General features: G+C 37.0%; 1 protein-coding gene across 4 annotated transcripts in view; it reads right to left on the bottom strand.

The window, feature by feature from the left end:
• ARL15 (ADP ribosylation factor like GTPase 15) overlaps positions 1-19732 on the bottom strand; it is a 230504-nt gene that overhangs the window by 128821 nt on the left and 81951 nt on the right. For all 4 annotated transcript variants that reach the window (XM_054186919.1, XM_054186921.1, XM_054186920.1 and 1 more), the window contains 3 exons: positions 16738-16882; positions 13905-13964; positions 2470-2678 (listed from right to left, as the gene is read on the bottom strand). In XM_054186919.1, coding sequence (XP_054042894.1) covers positions 2470-2678; positions 13905-13964; positions 16738-16882 — 414 coding nt within the window. The remainder of the gene's footprint in view (positions 1-2469; positions 2679-13904; positions 13965-16737; positions 16883-19732) is intronic.

Raw genomic sequence — 19732 nt, 5'->3', positions numbered from 1 at the left:
TTTATAGTTTTTAGAATAAAATATCAAATTTATTTTCTTGATTTCATTTTAAAAATCAAAAAAGCTGGGAAATGTCTAAACAGCACCTGAACACAGGAAAAAAAGGATTACATTTACTGATTAGTATTTCAACTTAGCTTCTCCTGTAATTTTCCTGATCACTTTAATAATATATCCTCCAATCATGCCTGCAAAATGAATTAGGTTAAATTACATTTCATAAATTAAACAAGTTATTTGGATATTCTTACAAATAGACACAATAGTTTTGAATTGAACTATTCATGACATTGCTTAATACTTAGAGCATGCAGCTTCTACAATAACATTTCTACCAAAGCAATGCATGAAGAAAACACATTAAAATAAAATATAAAATTTTTAAAAACTGAAGCAACTGCACTTCCCAACAATAAATGTAACTAACATCTGTTGCAGAAACTGCTTGGCACTGGTACAGTTTTGTGAAGGATTTTTGTTGTAGATAAATATTTTTCTACAATTCCTATTACACACCACTCAACTCAGACATTTTCTTTAATTATACTCCAAGGGGTCCTTTCATATCCATTAAAGAAAGGCAATTTGTTGCCTAAAAGAATGCATACATACTTCGAAATTTCATCTGTGATTCATCTGTCTTCTGACATAAAAAAGCAAGGAAATACCTATAATTAATGGACTTAGTTCTGCAAAAATGTCTAATAAAAACTCTCAATGCTCAACACATTATTTTTGTTAAATCCTTAAATATGACTTTTTTGAAATATAGTCTTATGATTCAGCATTTTACTTTCATTTCATATCTCAATAATGAGGACAACAGCACAGTAAAGCCCTTAGGAAAGCAAGAAATTTCCATTTTAATATCGACAAAAATGACCAAATAAGGCTCCCACTTTGCATACACATGTATTGCTCTAGGAAAAAAAGTAAAAATCAAAAAACCAATGGTAATTTGGGTGAATAAAATTAAACCAGTTGTGTCTCCAGTTATTATAATTTTTTTAAGTGGAAGGTTTAGAAATACATGCTTTGCTTTTACATTGCACAATACGCTCGAAGAAATTAATAAACTGACATATAAAAATCCATATTACATTTCCTTTAAATATTCCTTACTTCTTCCTATATCTGTTTTTAGATGAACAAGAGCTAGAACTTGTAGATTCTATCCCTGTGTCATTTCAGTTTACCTTTTTATGTAACTCCAAATTTTATGTAAATCCAAATTCTTTTTTTTTTCCACTGAGCATGGGTTTTTGGAGGAAAGAATCAACAGTTTAGTAAAGCATTTCACAGTGTAGCTTACACAGTTCTCACTTATTCTCTTTGTCTCCTATTAAAAACATCACTATACTCCAGTCACATATACTATACACTTCTCCTACTTAACATATAATAAGCTTAACTTTCTATCCTTTTCTTTTGGCTAAGAAAGGAAGCATAAATAGCAATAAAGCAGTACAGAAAGTACCTACAACTATACTGTACTGTACAAATACCAGTTATCCTACAGATCACTAAGTTTTGCATTGAATTGAATTCTTCAGAAAGGTCATATTTTAGACAAAGAATTGCATCTAAGAAAGCAACAAGTTTAAATACAAAGAAGCAACACAGTAAGGTGCTGAAACAGTTTTCACTCTGCTATAATGAAGAACACCACTCACAGAACAAACAGGAGATTTCACATATGATCTTTAATAGGAAGAGTCCTTTAAATGACATTTAAGAACAGAATGACACAACCAAATTTTACCTTCTTCCTACAACTTCAGAAAAGTAACTAGAGCTTCTCATGAAGAATCGGTAACTTTCAACTTCTCCTCAAAGGTATGTGACACAATAAAAATGTAGGAAAGATGAAGTTTTTTTCAGAAACTTAAGAGCAAAAGGTACACTGAACAGAAAAATTATACAATTTACTATGTGATAGCTACAAATCAGACAAAGACATTATTCTTTAAAAGAAGGAAATCAGAACAAGTTAAGGACTTCAGAAGTGGAACTGCAACTCTGTCCTCACATCAGTACAACGCAGTTCAGAAAAAAAGCTTTTACATAAAAGACAGTCTCTGGCTGCAATCTGTTGCTTTAAGCAGTTGCAAAGAATGGAGTAATGGCGCAGTGAAAGGTTAAAACTAACAGCAAATAAAAAAATCACTGTCCCAGCAGCTTTTTTTAAAAGTAGTTAAAAAATGTCTTTTCTCCCTTAAGCAAAATATGGTGAGAGCAGGAGAACTGTTTGTATCCAAGTATTACTTGTCTGTTTTCCAGAACGACTAAGCCTGTATAGAGTGCACTGGACTGAGTTCTAGGGGCTGGGACTGTTCTTGGTCTGCGTACGTACAGCAAAGAGTAACTGAGGCCAGTCCCTAACCAGGATGTCAGGGTAATAAGTAATACTGTGTGAGTGGTGCACAGATAGTAAATACAAACAGGCAAGGTGCTGCCATTGTAACATACCTCTTGTACGGAGCGAGCTGCTGGCTTGTCTTGATGATTGGCCAGTATTAAAAACGGCAAAGTACATAACTGTGGGTGCTGGAGAGCAGAATGCAGTTCATTCCTAGCAGTTTCTAGATCATCTTCAGAGGAGGCACTGTCTAATACAAATATTACCCCTTGGGATCCTTGGTAGTAACGACTCCAGTATTTCCTGATATTGTCAGCCCCTTTCAAGACAATAATAAGAATTAATTAAAACAATAATAATTAAACAGATTTAATGCTTGTATCTGAAAATAACCCTTCTTAGAACAATCAAAGCAATGGACTAAATTTGGTCTCCTAAATAATCATCATTGAAAGAATAAAAAGGAAAAAAACAACCATACATTCAACACACACACAAATGTCAAATTAACATTGTTTAAATAAGGAAGGAATTCAACTCAATGCAGTTTTCATCCCTGAAAGTTTCTGCTCTATTAATGATTACTGGCAGAACTACCAGGCTTTCAGTGCCACACAGTCTAATCTATACCTTCTCAGAGAAACCTTTGCCCATTCTTTTTTACTTAGCCCTGCAGCTCCTTGCCATAACCTATAACTTCTGTCACGGCAGTTGCTCATTTCTAAGTATGATAAGGTCTTTCAGTTCATCTCCAAACCATCAGGCAAACACTTCGTAATTGGGGAAAAAAGGTGTCAGGAAAGCCTATTAAAGTAATTAGACACTTAATGATGTGAATGGTGATACAATAGTGAGTTGAACAGTGAATGAGGAGCTATGGTGACAACATGCAAAGGCATTCATTTCAACTATTTTGCTCTGTCAACCACACTAAACGTTCTGGAAGAGCCCAACAGTAGACACATGAGTGACTGTACAGGCTTATGTGCCACAGTAATTTTTAGGACACAGTTTGGCAGCACTCAGCCATCTCAACAGAAGCCAAGCAATAAGGTTATCTACAGAAAGCTTTGTCTCCCCTGGAGAGCAGCATAGGTTGTAACATTGAGGTAGGAAAAAAAATTCTATTTGACAGCTGTCAAACTATCTAAACTATGATTTGGATATGGGCTATTCCTTCTATGTCTGAATCTGTCTCACGGGAACTAACACTAAAAAGTGAATAGCAGCACCAGCAATACTCTAGTAGAAAACCTGACGTGTGCAAGACAGGGATTTGCAGAAATGTGCTGAAGGTATCCTTTACAGACAGTTTTCTTACTTTGAGATAAGGAGAAGTGAAGTTTAATGTAGGCATAGATGCCAAGTGCTGATAATAATAAAACTTCATTTTCTAGTGAAACAAAACTACTCAAAAGTTCTGAACAACATGTAGACAAAAAATGAGAATTTAATGCAATGTAAGTACTACAACATTGATATGATATTTAAAATATTCACTTAATTTATACATTGTGCAATAGCAAAGGTGCAACAGCAATTAAATGAAGGTGAAGAAATAAATATCTAAAAAGGAATTTACAGCATATACTTTAGGCATCCAACTTGGAATATTCAAATCTTGACCCATAGAGTCACTGTCTTTCCTGTCCAGGCCACACTGGAATATTAAGCACTCCATTACTGTATTCTGCACCTAGGAAAATTTAGGTGGCTAAAGAATGTTGTAAACACATACTTTTTCCTACAGAAAATATTGAAGTCATAACTGAACAGTTTTTTTCTGCAAGAGATCTAAAGAATTGATTACTTAAAGGTAAATTGTCATGGGATTTAATAAAGACCTTGCTTAATTTCTCTATTAATATAACCAGACTCAAAGTAACAATGTACAAATAGTACAGGTGTTTAATTTATTTTATTATCAACTTCTGAAGATCAACATTACTCGTACAGAAGAGAGATTGCATTGAAAGCTAATTCTATGTTTCTGTACCACCGGAATATCTACCAGTTATACTTGTAAAGAATTTCACAGCATCTGTTAGATGTCACAGCCTTTCCAAACAGCTGTCTGTGTCAGAACCAAGTAGAGCAAGTTGCCAGAGGGACACTATTTACGTAGCCACACACAGCAGTGTCGCAGGCATCTGAAGTATCACATTACTTTAAAAACTAGTAGAGAATCATTTCCAATGAACTGAAAGGCCAACACCATGATCAGTTCTTTGAAGGTCTTTTTTTTACTAGCAACAAAACATCTGTCTTATTTACTCTAAGCTTCAGCCAGCTACTTTTCAATCACATGTCGCTGCCAGACCCTGAGTCTTATCTTTGTAACAATACTATTTCTGAAGAGAAAAATCGTGTGGCGAACTGCAGAGCATTTGACCTCTTGTATCCAGGCACATGGAAGAAAGCAGCTCATGGATGCCTACATGGGACACTGGAGTCAGAAAAGCAGTATGCTGATCTGTTGACCTTACTGTCCTGTCTTTTTGGTTCAGGCTCTTCAGCTGCTCAACTTTGTTTCTCCACATCAACTGTCCTAAAACAAATACCACCAAAGCATTTTCTCTCCAGTCCTGGCCAGTCATATGGCATATTTATAAGAACTAACTAATAACATGAAACAAAACTTGGTACTTGGTATCTCCTTCGAGATCTTCCATTAGATTAACAACTTGAACGTGATTACACTTCAATTCTGAGTAAATCACAGCCTGAGGATTAAGAATAAAAAAAATTTGCACCAAGCAGACAAGACTGAGAAAGTCTGTACCTTGGGGTGCCATTTTAGCTCAATTTTCTGGCAAATGTACTTGAAAAATAATTCTTGCCATCAATAAGCTGTCAGCAACTGGAAATCACAATTTCTACAAGACAAACAAGCTTATATTCTTTTATCTCTCTTTTTTTACCTCTCTTCCTATCCAAGGAGCATAACCTGCTCTTGGTACCTTTCTCCAGAGCATTGGGTAGTACGTTATGGAGTTATCCGGAGCAGGAAACGCTGGCCTGTGAATAGTGACCCAGTCATCACACTTCATGGCATGACTAATTCAATCTTACAGAGCATGCAGTTGCTTTTAAAGGTGCAGTTCAGCACAGACTATCCTATGAATTAATCTTTTAGTATACTCCAAAGGTTTCTAAGACAGGAAAATTCAAAGTCTGAGTTCTTTGGCAATTGAGAATGTTACATGCACCCATTAAACATCTTCAGGCTCTAAGAGACTACTGAGATAAAATCAGAAATTTAACAGGTACCCAAAGTGTCCTATCAAAAAATAGTAACACAGAAGATAAGCATTTAGGTTTGCCAGCCTAATATCATGTGTTTCTCTAACAGCTTTGCAGGCACATGGCTACTTCTTCAACCACTTTATGCCTAAACTAAGATTTTAAAAAGAGAAAAAGAAAGTGAAGTCACTCAGGTAAAGATCTCCAACATATCAGAAAAATGTAACAACAATTTACATCAGACCTATGGAATGTGCTATGCGAAAGGTTCGCTAAAATGTGACATTCAGTGTAGTATTTTTCTCAGGCGCAGGCAAGAGCCACGACTCATGCCTAGGCATATGATTTCTTTCCCTCAGCAATGAACCCATGGGAGTGGGCTGAGTCCTGTGATGTGACTAAAACATACCATTTACAAATAAACTCGGGGGAGGGGGGAAAGGGGACGACACCACGCTACAACACAATCACACTATTTATCAGAAAAGAAAAGACAGTATTCAGTCACACGTAGGTTTGAATTACTTTCTGAAAGGAAAAAAAAATACCCTCTCCTTCCAGAGAAACGACACGGTGCTCTAATCAAAACCCCTCATCATTCAGCATTACTATAGGGCAAGTTTATTCAACTAACTGTTCAAAGTTTTCATTTGTAACTTTGAAATATCAAATAAATAAATCCTTTTTATTATCTGCCAAGGGTATACTGTGTTCATATTAATTAACTTTGTTTATGATTTGTATTAGTGTCAACAGTACCCTCTCAAATGCCCCTTGGAAGCTGGGGGGCAGGAGAGTTGGAGCGTTAAGTGTATTTTAATACACATCCAGAATAGGTTGCACAATCACGTGCTTCTGTAAATATTACACAAAATACAGAACTATAAATCTTGCTTTCAGCTATGAATACTTCTGTGTACATCTTCATTCACAGCAGTTTGAGGCTACCTTAAATTCCCTCCTTTTCAGTATTCAGGAGAACAGAACATAGCATTACAGAAAAAATTCACCAAGAGCAATTTAAAGGAGTCAAATTCATTAGTCGTCAAACTTGCAGCAAGTCTCCATCAAGAGCAGAATGAATGTCACAGAGCCCTTGCTTCAAGATAGTCTAGTCAGCACATGAAAGCTCTTGTTCACCTCAAAATACATTACAGCTCCAGAGAAGTTTCTCAAACAGAGGGAAGAACTTTTTTTCTTCCCACCAAACCCAGTTAACCTGGGGCCATGAAAGAATGCAGTCTGCAACCAGTTTTTCTACCACTTCAAATATAACATCCACTCACCTGAAATGAAGACACCTACCTGTTTTGAAGGGTCTATAGTTGATTAAAAAATTATACAGATAATTCCTCTACTGATATTAAACAGACCACTTCTAATGAGCAAAACGGTGAAAAGATGACAAGGACTATGTCAACTGTGGCACAAAATCTTTTTGCATGATATAGAAGTTTCCCACAGGTGTAATGTCAGTCACCATTCAATGGCTACTTTTGCTAATGCTTATCACTAAGCGGCAATACAGATGCTAAACCAAAACGTTCCTCAAGGTTCAAAAATCTCAGGACTTTTGCTTCTGAGGTTTTAAGACCAACTGATCACAGCCTGCTTTCTCTAGCCTTCCTCCTGCAATCATGCACGAAGCATGGCAGCAGGGAATTGGCAGGTTTTTTTCCTGAAAGAGGTAGACTTGGAGATTGCTAGATCAGCTACAATCACTGCAGCAATTCAACAACAATCTGAACAAGCAGGATAAAAGAAAACAACCAAAAAATGTTGCAGAAGAGATCTTCTGCCTTTATATTCAACATGTAAAAAAAATCAGAAATACATGTAAGTTTATTGTGCGTATTTTTATTTATCTTATCAAACTTAAGTTTATGGAAACCATCTCTGTCATATCTTGTCTGCCTTCCAACATTCCCCAGTGAGATTAATCTGGAAGTCAAGCCTTCAGTATTTTCCCTATTAGCTAATTTAGGTGCCGCCTCCAACTTTGAATCTCCACCTACTTTGATATTTAAAACTATTAGAACAACATTTAGGCTGCAAGCACTTGGAAGTTTTAAAAACACTTGCCCACAGAAAGTCAGTTTGATCTACTTAGGTGTGTGTACTTTACTACCATATGAATATAAAATACACAATTTGAAACAAAAAAAATCTCTTATTCTAGTCAGGAACATAAAGTTCTTTTAAAAGGTTCATTAAAAAATCTTATGGATTATTTCAAAAGGAAGATACGAAAATATGTGCGCTGCAATATGCTCAAACATTTAGTTAGCTTGAAGTCTGAAGCTTTAATAGTTTGCAGCAGGTGGCACACCACGCTAAACTGGACTGCACATATGACAGCTATTCTCAAAATCACCCCTGATTGTTTTGGGTGTCTTTTAAGTTTTTTTTTTTTAATTATTTTTTAAAGGCACAAACACTCACTAAGTCCTCCAGGGCTCTAAAAGAATGTCTAGCAACAACAAAAATCATCTGCCAGTTTCCTCTCTACTTATTACCCCATCTCTGCCCTTCTTCCACCTCTGCTGGACAACTCAGCAACAGCCAGGATCTCAGACCCAGCTGCCCAGCTCTGATGACTGCTGCCAGCACCTAGCAAGGTTCAGATTTACCCTCCTCTGAGCTGCAGTCAGTCCTTTGGTAACACTGCAGGCAATCTCAAATAAAGCTCAAAACGCATCTTTGTCTATGGCACTTAAGAATAGCAGGCATATACAGAAAGCAGCATGTCTACCACAGGGATTTATTTCTGTCTGTCTAGCCCTTCTGCTGACTGGCTCACAAAAGTTTGAATCTGCTTTAGCCTCTGAACGGATCGAGGCCTCTTCTGTCTAGATTCAAAATCAAATACTTTTTTTTGTTGTTTGCAGGGGAGTTCATAAAATGCAGGTATCATTTCTGATGCTAAACTAGGCTGCTATACTCAAACCTTTAATTCAGCCTGAAGAAAATGGAGTTGCAAGTCCAAGAGGAGAGGAGGCTTTTTAGCAAACCAAAGGTTCTGCTTTTCTCTCCACAAAATACCTTGTCAACAAAAACAACCAGCCACCTGCCCCACAAAAAAATGTAACTAGGAAATGTGGTCTTTTGCTTATCATATTGTATGTAGCTTTGATAGGCCTTGCTTGCATGGCTTCTACTTGTTTTGAATAAGACAGGCAGTGTAAAAGGCTAATTGTAGAAGAAGAACAGTATTTCCAAAGAACAGTGGAAAGATCGTTAATGGTGAATCTTTATCAGAGCTTCCTCAGGAGTCATGTTAATGAGATCCATAAGCAGGTGTAAATAACCTCTCTTATCTATGAAATGAGGAAACTATGTGACACAGCCTGGGCTTAGGCACCATTTGAACAGCAGGCTGAGTATTATTGATAGCAAACAGATCTAACTTTAATGCTTTCGGAAGCTCAATGTCTCTGTGCGACCCACAGCTTGGACAGCTCATCAGGGTCATCTAAAAATTTCGTCTGCTAAGACGTTCTGTAAACTGTTAGATGCAGCTATGTCACAGACAGCACTGCATGCACTCCACAGCCAGATTTTGTAGAGGTGTCAACTGCCTTTTAGTCAAATACAGTACAGGCATCCTACTGCTTTGTGTTAGTAGGTCCCTGTGAAGATGACTTAGGCTGGCATTTGCTTGTGGGATTGGCTTTCTGATGACTAATTACATGAAATTTTAGCTGCTCTGCCAGGCTATGCTGCCAGAAGGGTGTTCAGCACTCCCTTCTACCTCCACAGAGCAAAGGAGGAGAGCAGTTTCCCATAACTATTCAAATTTTAAATCATAATTACTAACTCAACATTATTTTCTCCCTCCTCCCTCATTTCTTTACAAGGCAGAAACCACCTGAACAACTTTTGCCATCTTCTTCAGGGGTTTGTATTTTACATTCAACTTGGAGTGCATGACAGTGTGACTCCCACTCCTCCTCTTCTTCTGCTCTTTACTTCCAAATTAAGGCAAAATACGCGTCCTTTGTTTAACCAATCATATTGAAAATTATTTGTTCTCAAGCTCTCACCTAGACATTTAATTTAGCTGGCCTATGAGCGTGAATTTATGACTTCGGTCATGAAGCTTAAGAAGGAACAGCAGTGGGGACGATAGTTCTCATATCTCAACTGGAGAATCGAGCAACCCTGATATTAAGCATTCCACTCTTGCTCTTGCTAACACATTTTGTCTTAAATGAAGTTTCAAAGATGACTTCACAACATGTTGATCCTTTATGTTTGTGAAAAAGGCCTTTGGGTGGATTACAGAAATGTAACACAAACATATGACAATATATTTTAGTACCTAAACCAGAATGTTATTAAATCCTATAACATGTTGTTAGTATTTTAAAACTTCGTAAGAAGAAAAGAGCTGTTCACATCCAGAATCATTCTTTTAAACTTGACAAGGCTCACTATTTGGCATACCACCAGTAGCTTCTAAACCAGCATTTACAAGATAGCAAACTAAATTATAAAACAGACTTATTCTGAAAAAATAACTGTAAATTATCAGTTGACCTCCAGAATGGACCTACAATGTTGATTTAAGCTGGAATGAGTATCTACGTCACAACAGACACCACGACTTCGCATTCTGTTAGACAGTGCCAGAACAGCAAATGACTGAATAGACACACTGAGTAAATGGTGGTTTCAGGCACTGTGCCTCCAGGCTGGAATTTGTTGGAAACAAAGAAAAAGCTTCCTATTGCCTTTGAACTTTCATTATCTGTCTTGCGAATAAACCTCAGTGTTCAGAATCCCAAACTTCTTTCAGCGAAAAATTGTTAGAACCTTCTGAACAACAACTGTTAACACAGAATCACAGAATGGTTTGGGTTGGAAGGGACCTTAAAGATCATCCAGCTCCAACCCCCCTGCTATGGGCAGGGACACCTCCCACTAGACCAGGTTGCTCAAAGCCCCATCCAACCTGGCCTTGAACACTTCCAGGGATGGGGCATCCACAATTCTCTGGGCAACCTGTTCCAGTGCCTCACCACCCTCACAGTAAAGAATTTCTTCCTAATATCCAATCTAAATCTCCCCTCTTTCAGTTTGAAACCGTTACCCCTCATCCTATCAATACACTCCCTGATAAAGAGTCCCTCCCCATCTCTCCTGTAGGCTTCCTTTAGGTACTGGAAGGCTGCTGTAAGGTCTCCCCAGAGCCTTCTCTTCTCCAGGCTGAACAACCCCAACTCTCTCAGCCTGTCCTCACAGGAGAGGTGCTCCAGCCCTCTGATCATCTTCATGGTCCTCCGCTGGACACATTCCAACAGGTCCATGTCCAACAGATCCATGTCCTTCTTGTGCTGAGGGCTTCAGAGCTGGACGCAGTACTCCAGGTGGGGTCTCACCAGAGCAGAGTAGAGGGGCAGAATCACCACCCTCCACCTGCTGCCCACAGTTCTTTTGATGCAGCCCAGGATGCGGTTGGCTTTCTGGGCTGCTAGTGCACATTGCCTGCTCATGTCAAGTTTCTCGTCCACCAGCACCCCCAAGTCCTTCTCCTCAGGGCTGCTCTCAAGCCATTCTCCACCCAGCCTGCATATCAAAATAGAAACTTAGAGAATGGGCAGTTCAATTTCGTCAGTAAATAAAGCAAGACCTTTTCAAGTAATTCAAGCAGGCCTATGATTGATTCGAAATCTATATATATACTTCCTTATTCAGGATCAAATTCAATGTTTTTAAACAAAATGTTTAACATTTATAAAATTAGGTAAAAAAACCTTCTTTTCCGGTAGGAAGGCAGCCTGCTTTAGGAAACAAACATAACAAAAAAAATATAAATAGGATTTTTATTTTAAAATATTCTAGTATCATGTTCTTCAAAGAAAAAATTCTGCAAAAAGAGCACAGCAAACTTGGCTCTATGTCCCTAATCCTAAAGGATGATGAAGAGACAATCAGACCAGGAAGAGAAAAAAGAGAAGAGACTGTTTTCTATATACTTTGCCTGAAAATTTACAATCTGTACAGAAATGAAGAAACAAAACCTGGCTTCAGAAGGGAACCAGGATAGTAAAAAATAGCACCATCTTTGACCTCGAGGAAGGGTACTGCTTCAACCAAACAAAAAGGATACTATGCAGTCAGCATCTGTTTCACATAACTGCTTGGCTGCTGTACACAAGAACCTCAAACACTATGACTTTTGCACTAAGTTTTTCTAATATCTGCTGTTAATACGCTGCTGTACGAAGACATATGAAGCCTTCAGTTACCTAAATCCAAAAGACAATTTTAAATCAGAGTATCAAAAATTAAAGCAGTCTAGAACTTCACCCTTTGAATAACATGCAACAGCGGACAGTGATTGTTAAAAATAGATGCCTTTCTACCTTCCTCCAAGTTTCCAAGATCAAATGTCCGGACAAGACCTCCATACTACAGTGAAGAGAACTTAGATAACAATACCGTAACACAACTGAAGGCAAAAAAACATGAATAAGAACAAAAATAGGGGCTTCTCTTCAACACCAGAAGAAGAAATTCCAAAATAAAATTTAGCAGTGATTAAATATGAAAGATGTTTTTCTTCATTTTCATACAGCACCAAGAGAGAAACCATGCATACTCCAGAAAGCTCAGGCTTTACCTTCAACAAAAGGAACACATCTCTCAATTAGAAGATTAAAGGCTGACCCTCAGCTTTTGGAAGAAAAACTTTTGGAAGCTTGCCTAACCTCCCTTATGTAGGTAATGAAAAGCTACCAGAATTAGTGTTTTTCTACAATATCTCATAGAAAAAACCAGACCATTCCTAAGTACACACGTGTAAACACCCACAGTTAAAGGGAACAAAATGAACAAGTGGAGTAAAAAAATTCTGACAATTCTTCTGTCTTTGGGAAGAGATAAATGAGTGAAAAAAACATATCAAATATTCTGTATTACTTCAGAACATCCTGTCATGAGACATCAAAGCACTCCACTGAGATAAGGTTTCTCATAACACACATACTTGCATAAAATAAAAGTTGTATGATCAGAAAAGGTTATGGAAGAGACTTTAACAAGGATCTGCTATAGAATACTCAGATTCAATTCTCAATGCAAAAACTGCACTTACCTGTACAAATTATGTATTTCATAGAGATTAGGCAGCAGAATGTATAAACTGGGCTGCAAATGATTCACCCTATTTCCAAAAAAATCCCCAAAGTGACCTAAGTGCACATTATGAAGATAACACACTCAAGCAGAACAAACACTATCCCTGTGGAGTGGTCCCTTTATCGAAGCAAACTTCTGCTTCTTTTACAGGATACATGCTCAAACAAGAACATGTATATTTAAATCCATGGAACAATGGTAGTATACAGGAAATGCTATCCTTTTAATATGTGCTTATCTCAAAGCCTTCTTGAAACAGTTTCAGATAAGACAACCATCATGAAACTTGATTTGATCTCATGAAACTTCCTTCAAGTTAACTTCTACCGCAGAGCATTTAAAAGAGGTTTCAACTTTGCTGAAAACCTAATGAACATTCTCAAGATTCATTCTACTGTGTTTACATAGATAATGAAGAAGATCTACAAAGATTCTAGAACATAAAGAAGATCTACATATTTTTTTTGATTAGAAGAACGCTAGATGAAATTACACTCCACAAGAACTCTCATTAGGAGAGTGTCTTCTTCCTTTTAACAGAGCTACCTCTTGATCACTTAAGACTCAGGGTCAGAACTGGGCGGCCAAATTGCTTACCTGTATACAGATAACCAAAAAACCACAAACACAGAACAACCATCCCTCCACAACCCAACAAATCCAACAAGACACTAGATCTCAAAGAATATAATCCATTGGAAGTTGGCTGCCTTTGCAATACTTTCAGCAATGCAGCAAATATATTGGTTTTGCCAAATGTTTACCTAACTATTGACAAATAGTTACATGAGCCTCATAAGTTACCTGAGTGCTCATAAGTAAAAGCTTATACGTTCAATAAACACAGGGAACACACATCCTTGAGCTGCAATGTGAGCTGTACTACAATTACAGTCCAATTTGTATTTCTGTATAACTTATCCACTGAAATCCAAGAAATTACATTAAGGTGACATGCCACGCCTTCCACTCCTCCTGCTTTTTACTTTTTCTTCTTTGTAGTCTGCATTTGTACCATTTTTCTCAACTTATCTGTTGTGATAAAACACAGATTTTGAATTCCAGCCACACTGATTTACCATTTTTAAATTTGAAACAGTTTTGTATGGTAAGATTTAGACACTTAATGTTTTTATAATCAAGTGAATAAACGCTATACCTCCAAGTTCTTTTACGTTCAAGATGGCATTCTGGAACGGAACAGCTTTTATACTGAAGCCTAAGAACAGAAATAAAGAGTATTAGTAAGTTATTTGTTAAAGTGGGCATTTGAAATCAATTGCATACATTCAGAAAAGACTACTTTTTTCATCAAGAACCAGGATTTTCCATGTGAAATTCTATTTCAATATGATGTTTATGATGTTTTTAAATATCAGGGGAGGGGGGATGAAATTTGCAATGATACTATTAAATACTTGGCACATATAATGTTCAGCACAAATCTTCCACCCAGCACATCTACCATTTGGGAAGGAGTTAGTACAGAATACAACTTTATAAAGCCATATTTTAATGCATCTGGAAGTTTAATGCATCTAAAGTTTAGGTTTCAAACTACTAGTAATATGAAGTGATCCTTCTGCAATTTTTCGGAGAAGTGAAAGACAATATGTAATTCAAATCATTGTTTTTTTACATTTAAACTTCACAGGTTTAGGTTACACATAGAGTATTAATCCTGTCTACAAATGTTATTAACAGAAAGATCCTTTTACAGACCTAAGTGGTATGTATTAAAATGGTTTCAAGCACACTAGAAGCATCTATGACTCCTCTGTTAGCCTGCTACATGCTTAAAACTAAAAAACTTTTTTTAAAGTGTGATGTTTTCCCTTAATTGAAAATTCAGATAGCTGAGAGAAAGGGAATGTGAAAAGCTCCCAGCAATCCATCAGTATACTATATACTAAATTTTGCGTGTTTATTGCATCCATACATATAATATTTTTTCTTTATATAGGAAAAATTATGTCTGCTCTTTCAGCATAGATGTCCAGACAGACATTAATTTCCATCTAGCACAAGCAGTTTCAACATGATTACATACCTGTGAACTGAGTAAAGAAGTTTTGAAAAAATGTGTTTCACTACAAGTTTGTTAGCTATCATTTAACAGAACAAGATATTTTTTCTCTCAGATCAGACCAATAAGATACTCCAGTACTCCAACCATGGCCAGTGCTAGATGCAGTAGAGGAAAGTGCAAGAAAATCTGAAGGGAATAATTATGAAATATTTTTGTTGTTGTCATAAATCCTAAACTCTTCTTATAAAGGAGGAAAAACTGGAATGGACACGAGTAGTGTTGATGAGAAAAGCAAAAATACAGGTTATAGTTTGAAAACTGAGTGGAGAAGTTGTCACATTGTATTTTTGGATTCTCAAAAATATTTTCTGATATAGCACAGATATGGTGCATATGGGTAGATTTATTATAAGCTGAATGTGCATAGATATAATAAGCCTAGATATGCATAATTTTGGTTTAGATACTGCCTAGTTTTCTCCAGAGTCCATTTTCATTCCTCAAGTTGCCTGCCTAAATAATGGTATTTTCTTGGAACTATCTATAAATATGTAACAAATATAATTTTAAAATTAATCATATTTTCATTATTTCCTTTGATAGATCTATACTGCTGTTTACATTGCTGTTACTATTTTTTTCAGGGTCTAAAGTGTAAAAGTATAATTTGCACTAACTGCAGGTGAACCCCTAAAGATAAGGCTCAGGAGAGGGGGTGGGGAAAGAAAAAAAAAGGTCTGAACTACTGTACAATTTCCTTCTAACCTTTTGAGTTATTATGCATTGACACTTTCTCCACACCATGAAGTGTCAGATCTCTTTAACACTCCAAATAACACCACTATGAAGGCAATTGTTTAACTATTCATTGCAGAAAAAAAACCAGTATTTTCTTGCACCTGTTTCACTTTGCTTACTTACAGTTATATTAAATAACCTTATGTTCTTGCAATTTAAACAATGATACACTGAAAACTAGTTAGGGTTGCTAAGGGACAATCATAAAATTCAAGCCCATGAACCATAGATACAACATAAAGCCATGTAACTATAAACACAAGGTATTTGCAGAACACTCACTATCTCTTCCCTTAGCAAACCAACCTTGGTAAATCGCTGCAGCCACAGAACCAGATTTCTTCCATCTCAATGACCTAATCTGCCCTCTTTCTGAACTTTGCAGACAGGTATTCCTTCTTCTCACTCCACGTTTATTTTTGGGTTTTGTGGTGCTGTTTTGTTTTTGGGAGTTTTGCAGGTTTTTTTAATCAAAATACTCTTTTCAGTATTAGTCATTCTGGTTCATCTATATCAGCCTGCATATTCAAATTTTTTGGACTTAAGATACCTTCTGGCTGTGGCTGTTGTGTCTGTTTTTATGTATCTTCTCAATGACACTGAAACATTTTGTAAATTGATTCTCTGATCTCAATCTGTCCCTACTACATAAACAAGGTTCTTTGCTGATCTAAAAAGAAAGGATCATCACCAGACTACATTTATTTTTTTGGATGGTAGCATATACCACACAGCAGTATGGACCAAGCATGAGAAGAAACAAATCTCAAGTTTCAGAGCATCACTGTCCCACTCTATTTTATAGCACATTCTCCTCTTTTCTGTCCATATAACAAGACTGTTTAAAAAACAGAAGTAAAAAGATAAGAAAGAAACCTTTTAATGTGTGTTTACACTGCTACTGTATGTTTCCAATGGTTCTACTTCATTCCACCACAATGTATGTTTTGACTTTCAACACATTCCAAATTGTATGTTTTCATGGATATCCCCCAACGCGTGACCAAATGCTGAAAGAGTAAGCAGTGGTAGCTTCAAGGCAATCCATTAGATACTTTCAAAAACAAGATAACTAAGCTGAAGTTCTCTACCACCTTTACTATATGTTTCAAAGTTACCTTTGGGCAACATTACAGCACACCACAGAATAAAGGAAGCATCCTACCTGTGGTTGACACTATATTCTCTGGGCTTTCACTGCAAAGCTGTGACAGAAGACTTGTCTTGCCAGAACCAGTGAGGCCTATGCAAACCAAGTCATATTCAGGTCGTGGTGGTGGTGGTCCCTTGCAGCAAAGTGCTCTGAAACACTGTCAGGGGAAGGAAAAACAAACAAAACAAAACCAAAACGAACAGTTAATTTTTTAATTTTTTTTTTGCAAATGTATATTTGATGAGGTTCTAAAAATCAAGTTTATAAATTTAAAGGCATTGGAGGGAAGCAAATTATTATTCCAACTATTGACAAAAATCAACAATTAATATATTGAGACCACATCAACTGAAATCTGGAACAGCCTTATAAGAAAACATCAAAATGCCTGTTAACTTTTCACCTAAACCTCATAGAGCTGGACTGAGGAAAGTGAAATCCATTTCCTGAATAGCATGAACAGCGTACATACACCAACACAGGCATGGCTTCTACTCTACTCTACACTTCAGTATGCATGAGTATGCTTCCTGTACTGATTTCATGCAACACCTGGTGTGAACATCAGAGCAGCACCTGAGCAGCTGCTGGCCAGGCCTCTACCTGTTGTCACATGAAAGATTCAGAGAACTTTGCTCCTTCTTGGAGCTTGCTTTGTCATGTGTATTACCTTACAATATTAGCTGTTAAAGAGTACAGCCTGTAAAGAAATAAGTTCTGCTAAGCGTAGCTCTAGTCACAAATATGCAGATCTCTCACTTTTCCTGGAGAAGTATAAATTAATCACAATATAAAGAACAAAAAAATCTCTTGCACAAAGCCTACGTAAGAGTTTTGCTCCGTTTTTTAAACAGTATTGCCAAAGTAGGCCAAGCTCATGCAAAAGGTCCTTTAGGCCCTTAGTAAGGTTCATCATCAGAACTTTATTTATATGTAATACGGAAAATTTTTATACCATTCTGGGAAAGCTACAAAGTTTATATTTAAGTATGAGGTATAATTACCCGCTAATGTCCCAGACAGACCTCCATCACCCCGATATATATAAATACCTTTTTCCCAAATATGCCACCTTCCCATCAGAGAAATAAATCTGCTATAAAAAGGAAGGGAAAACGTGTTCGTGCAATCGCTTCTCTCTCACTCATTCTGTTTTTACATAGTGCCAGCTCTTTTTTTCCATCTTAACCACAAGCCAGTCACCCCATTGGGTAAAGAAATCCAGCCTTTACAACCTTAACCTAGTTCATCTACACAACTACCCAGGATCTCTCATTAAGGACTACTGGAGGAGCAGACAAACTGAACAGACATCAGTAAGGCACCGTTGCAACTAGCGAGGTCTGGCTCTGCAAGCAAGTCATCCAAAGAGAATGTGATTATAAAAAGACAGCTCACTGAATGCAGAACTTTTACTTGATTCACTCTGTATATATGGTAAGTTATTGTACATGCTGTCGAAACAGTCATCATTGGTTTAAAGAAGCATTAAGTTCACAGAAAGTTACGAAATTTCTTCAACTCCTTTTAAAAATGTGACAGGAAACATTTTAGGAGTAAAAACATTTACAGTAGTAGTTAAGCTGAACAAAGGCAACAGATTTTAAAAATAAAAGTTTTGCCTCTATTAAAATATTGACTCAAAAATCATCTTTTTCAAGGTTTGCCCTTATATGTGTGTCTATAGCTAAACAGTAAACGTGCCTTCTAGCTTTATTCATGGACATCAGCTTATACTTATCTCAGATTCTACAAAGCCACAGCAAATATTCTACTCTGCTACTTAAGTGAGAAAGGCCAGTTGAGTTCATTGCACAACATAAGCTCCTTCAAACAGTTTCCACTTAATGGATATCAGGCTGAAGGCCACACAAAATTCTTCGAAGCTCACCAGAGCTCCTGAGGCTGTGAGTCTGACCCTTTGCAGCCAGCGTTTAAAAAGAATTCAATTTGTCCCCATCAGCACAGCACCTTTGTGACAATTTCTTGATGTCATACTCAAAACCATAAAGGAATAGATGAGCTGATGAAAGTCTGTGCTTCTTTCTGTCCAGACACCGTGCCAGTTCTTATGCAACCAAACACAACTTTTGTGTCCCTGATGACATGTAATAATCTGCAGTTCTGTCAAAGATAATTATTGCTCTTTGTAGAACTCATATGGAGGCTCTGTGGGTGACAGAGGGATTCCACAGGCTCATTTTGTGAAGTTCAGTATCTCTTTAGTGCGGATACCTTAAGTCTAGCTAAGTCTGGAAAATCTTTACATGCTGCTGATTAAACACACAATCAAAAATTCAGGTCCAGCTGCATGTCCAAAACAGCACACATATACCTACCACCCACTTACTCATCCTTCACTAGTAAGCACAGTCAGGCATGAAAGTTCCTGAGACACAGCAGACAAAGAACCCCAGAAGACAGGGAAATGGCTCCCTCCAGACCACTCTCATATTTTATTTGATATGATTCCCTTACCTTTGTTATGCTTATGACTTTTTCCTTCTGCAAACCTAACTTCCTTCAGTAGATATTTTTGTTTGGTTGGAATGAAGACAAGTTTCAAATATTCTAGCTTCAAAAAGCTGCTGAGTATAGCACTTACCCCTGGCTGATGTGAGAAATCATAGAGCACATTTTAGGGGATACTTGTAATAACGTGTTTAAATTTAATAAAATTGTTTCATAATCCTCCTTACTCCAGCTCAATGAACATCTCTTCCATTGGAAATATCATTATACAAACAGTCCGATCACTGCCTGCCTGTTCTCTCAGCAGCTTAAAGTTACTTGGCCCCTAACAAACTCAGGGCTGTTTAACCATCCATTATAGAGACTAAACTTCTGTTGTCACTACTTTGGCAGCTGCATTTAGTAGCTGCACAAGATCTGTGGAGAGTAGAAAATTCAGAGGTCACTGACCATGCAAATAACATTATATCCTATATTCTGCATTTGATTATGGACAGGAAATGCACCCTGAAATACGTTATACAGCATGGACTAG

This window comes from Rissa tridactyla, chromosome Z (assembly GCF_028500815.1).
Source record: "Rissa tridactyla isolate bRisTri1 chromosome Z, bRisTri1.patW.cur.20221130, whole genome shotgun sequence".
NCBI classification, from domain to species: Eukaryota; Metazoa; Chordata; class Aves; order Charadriiformes; family Laridae; genus Rissa; species Rissa tridactyla.
This window is presented reverse-complemented; position numbering and strand designations above follow the sequence as displayed.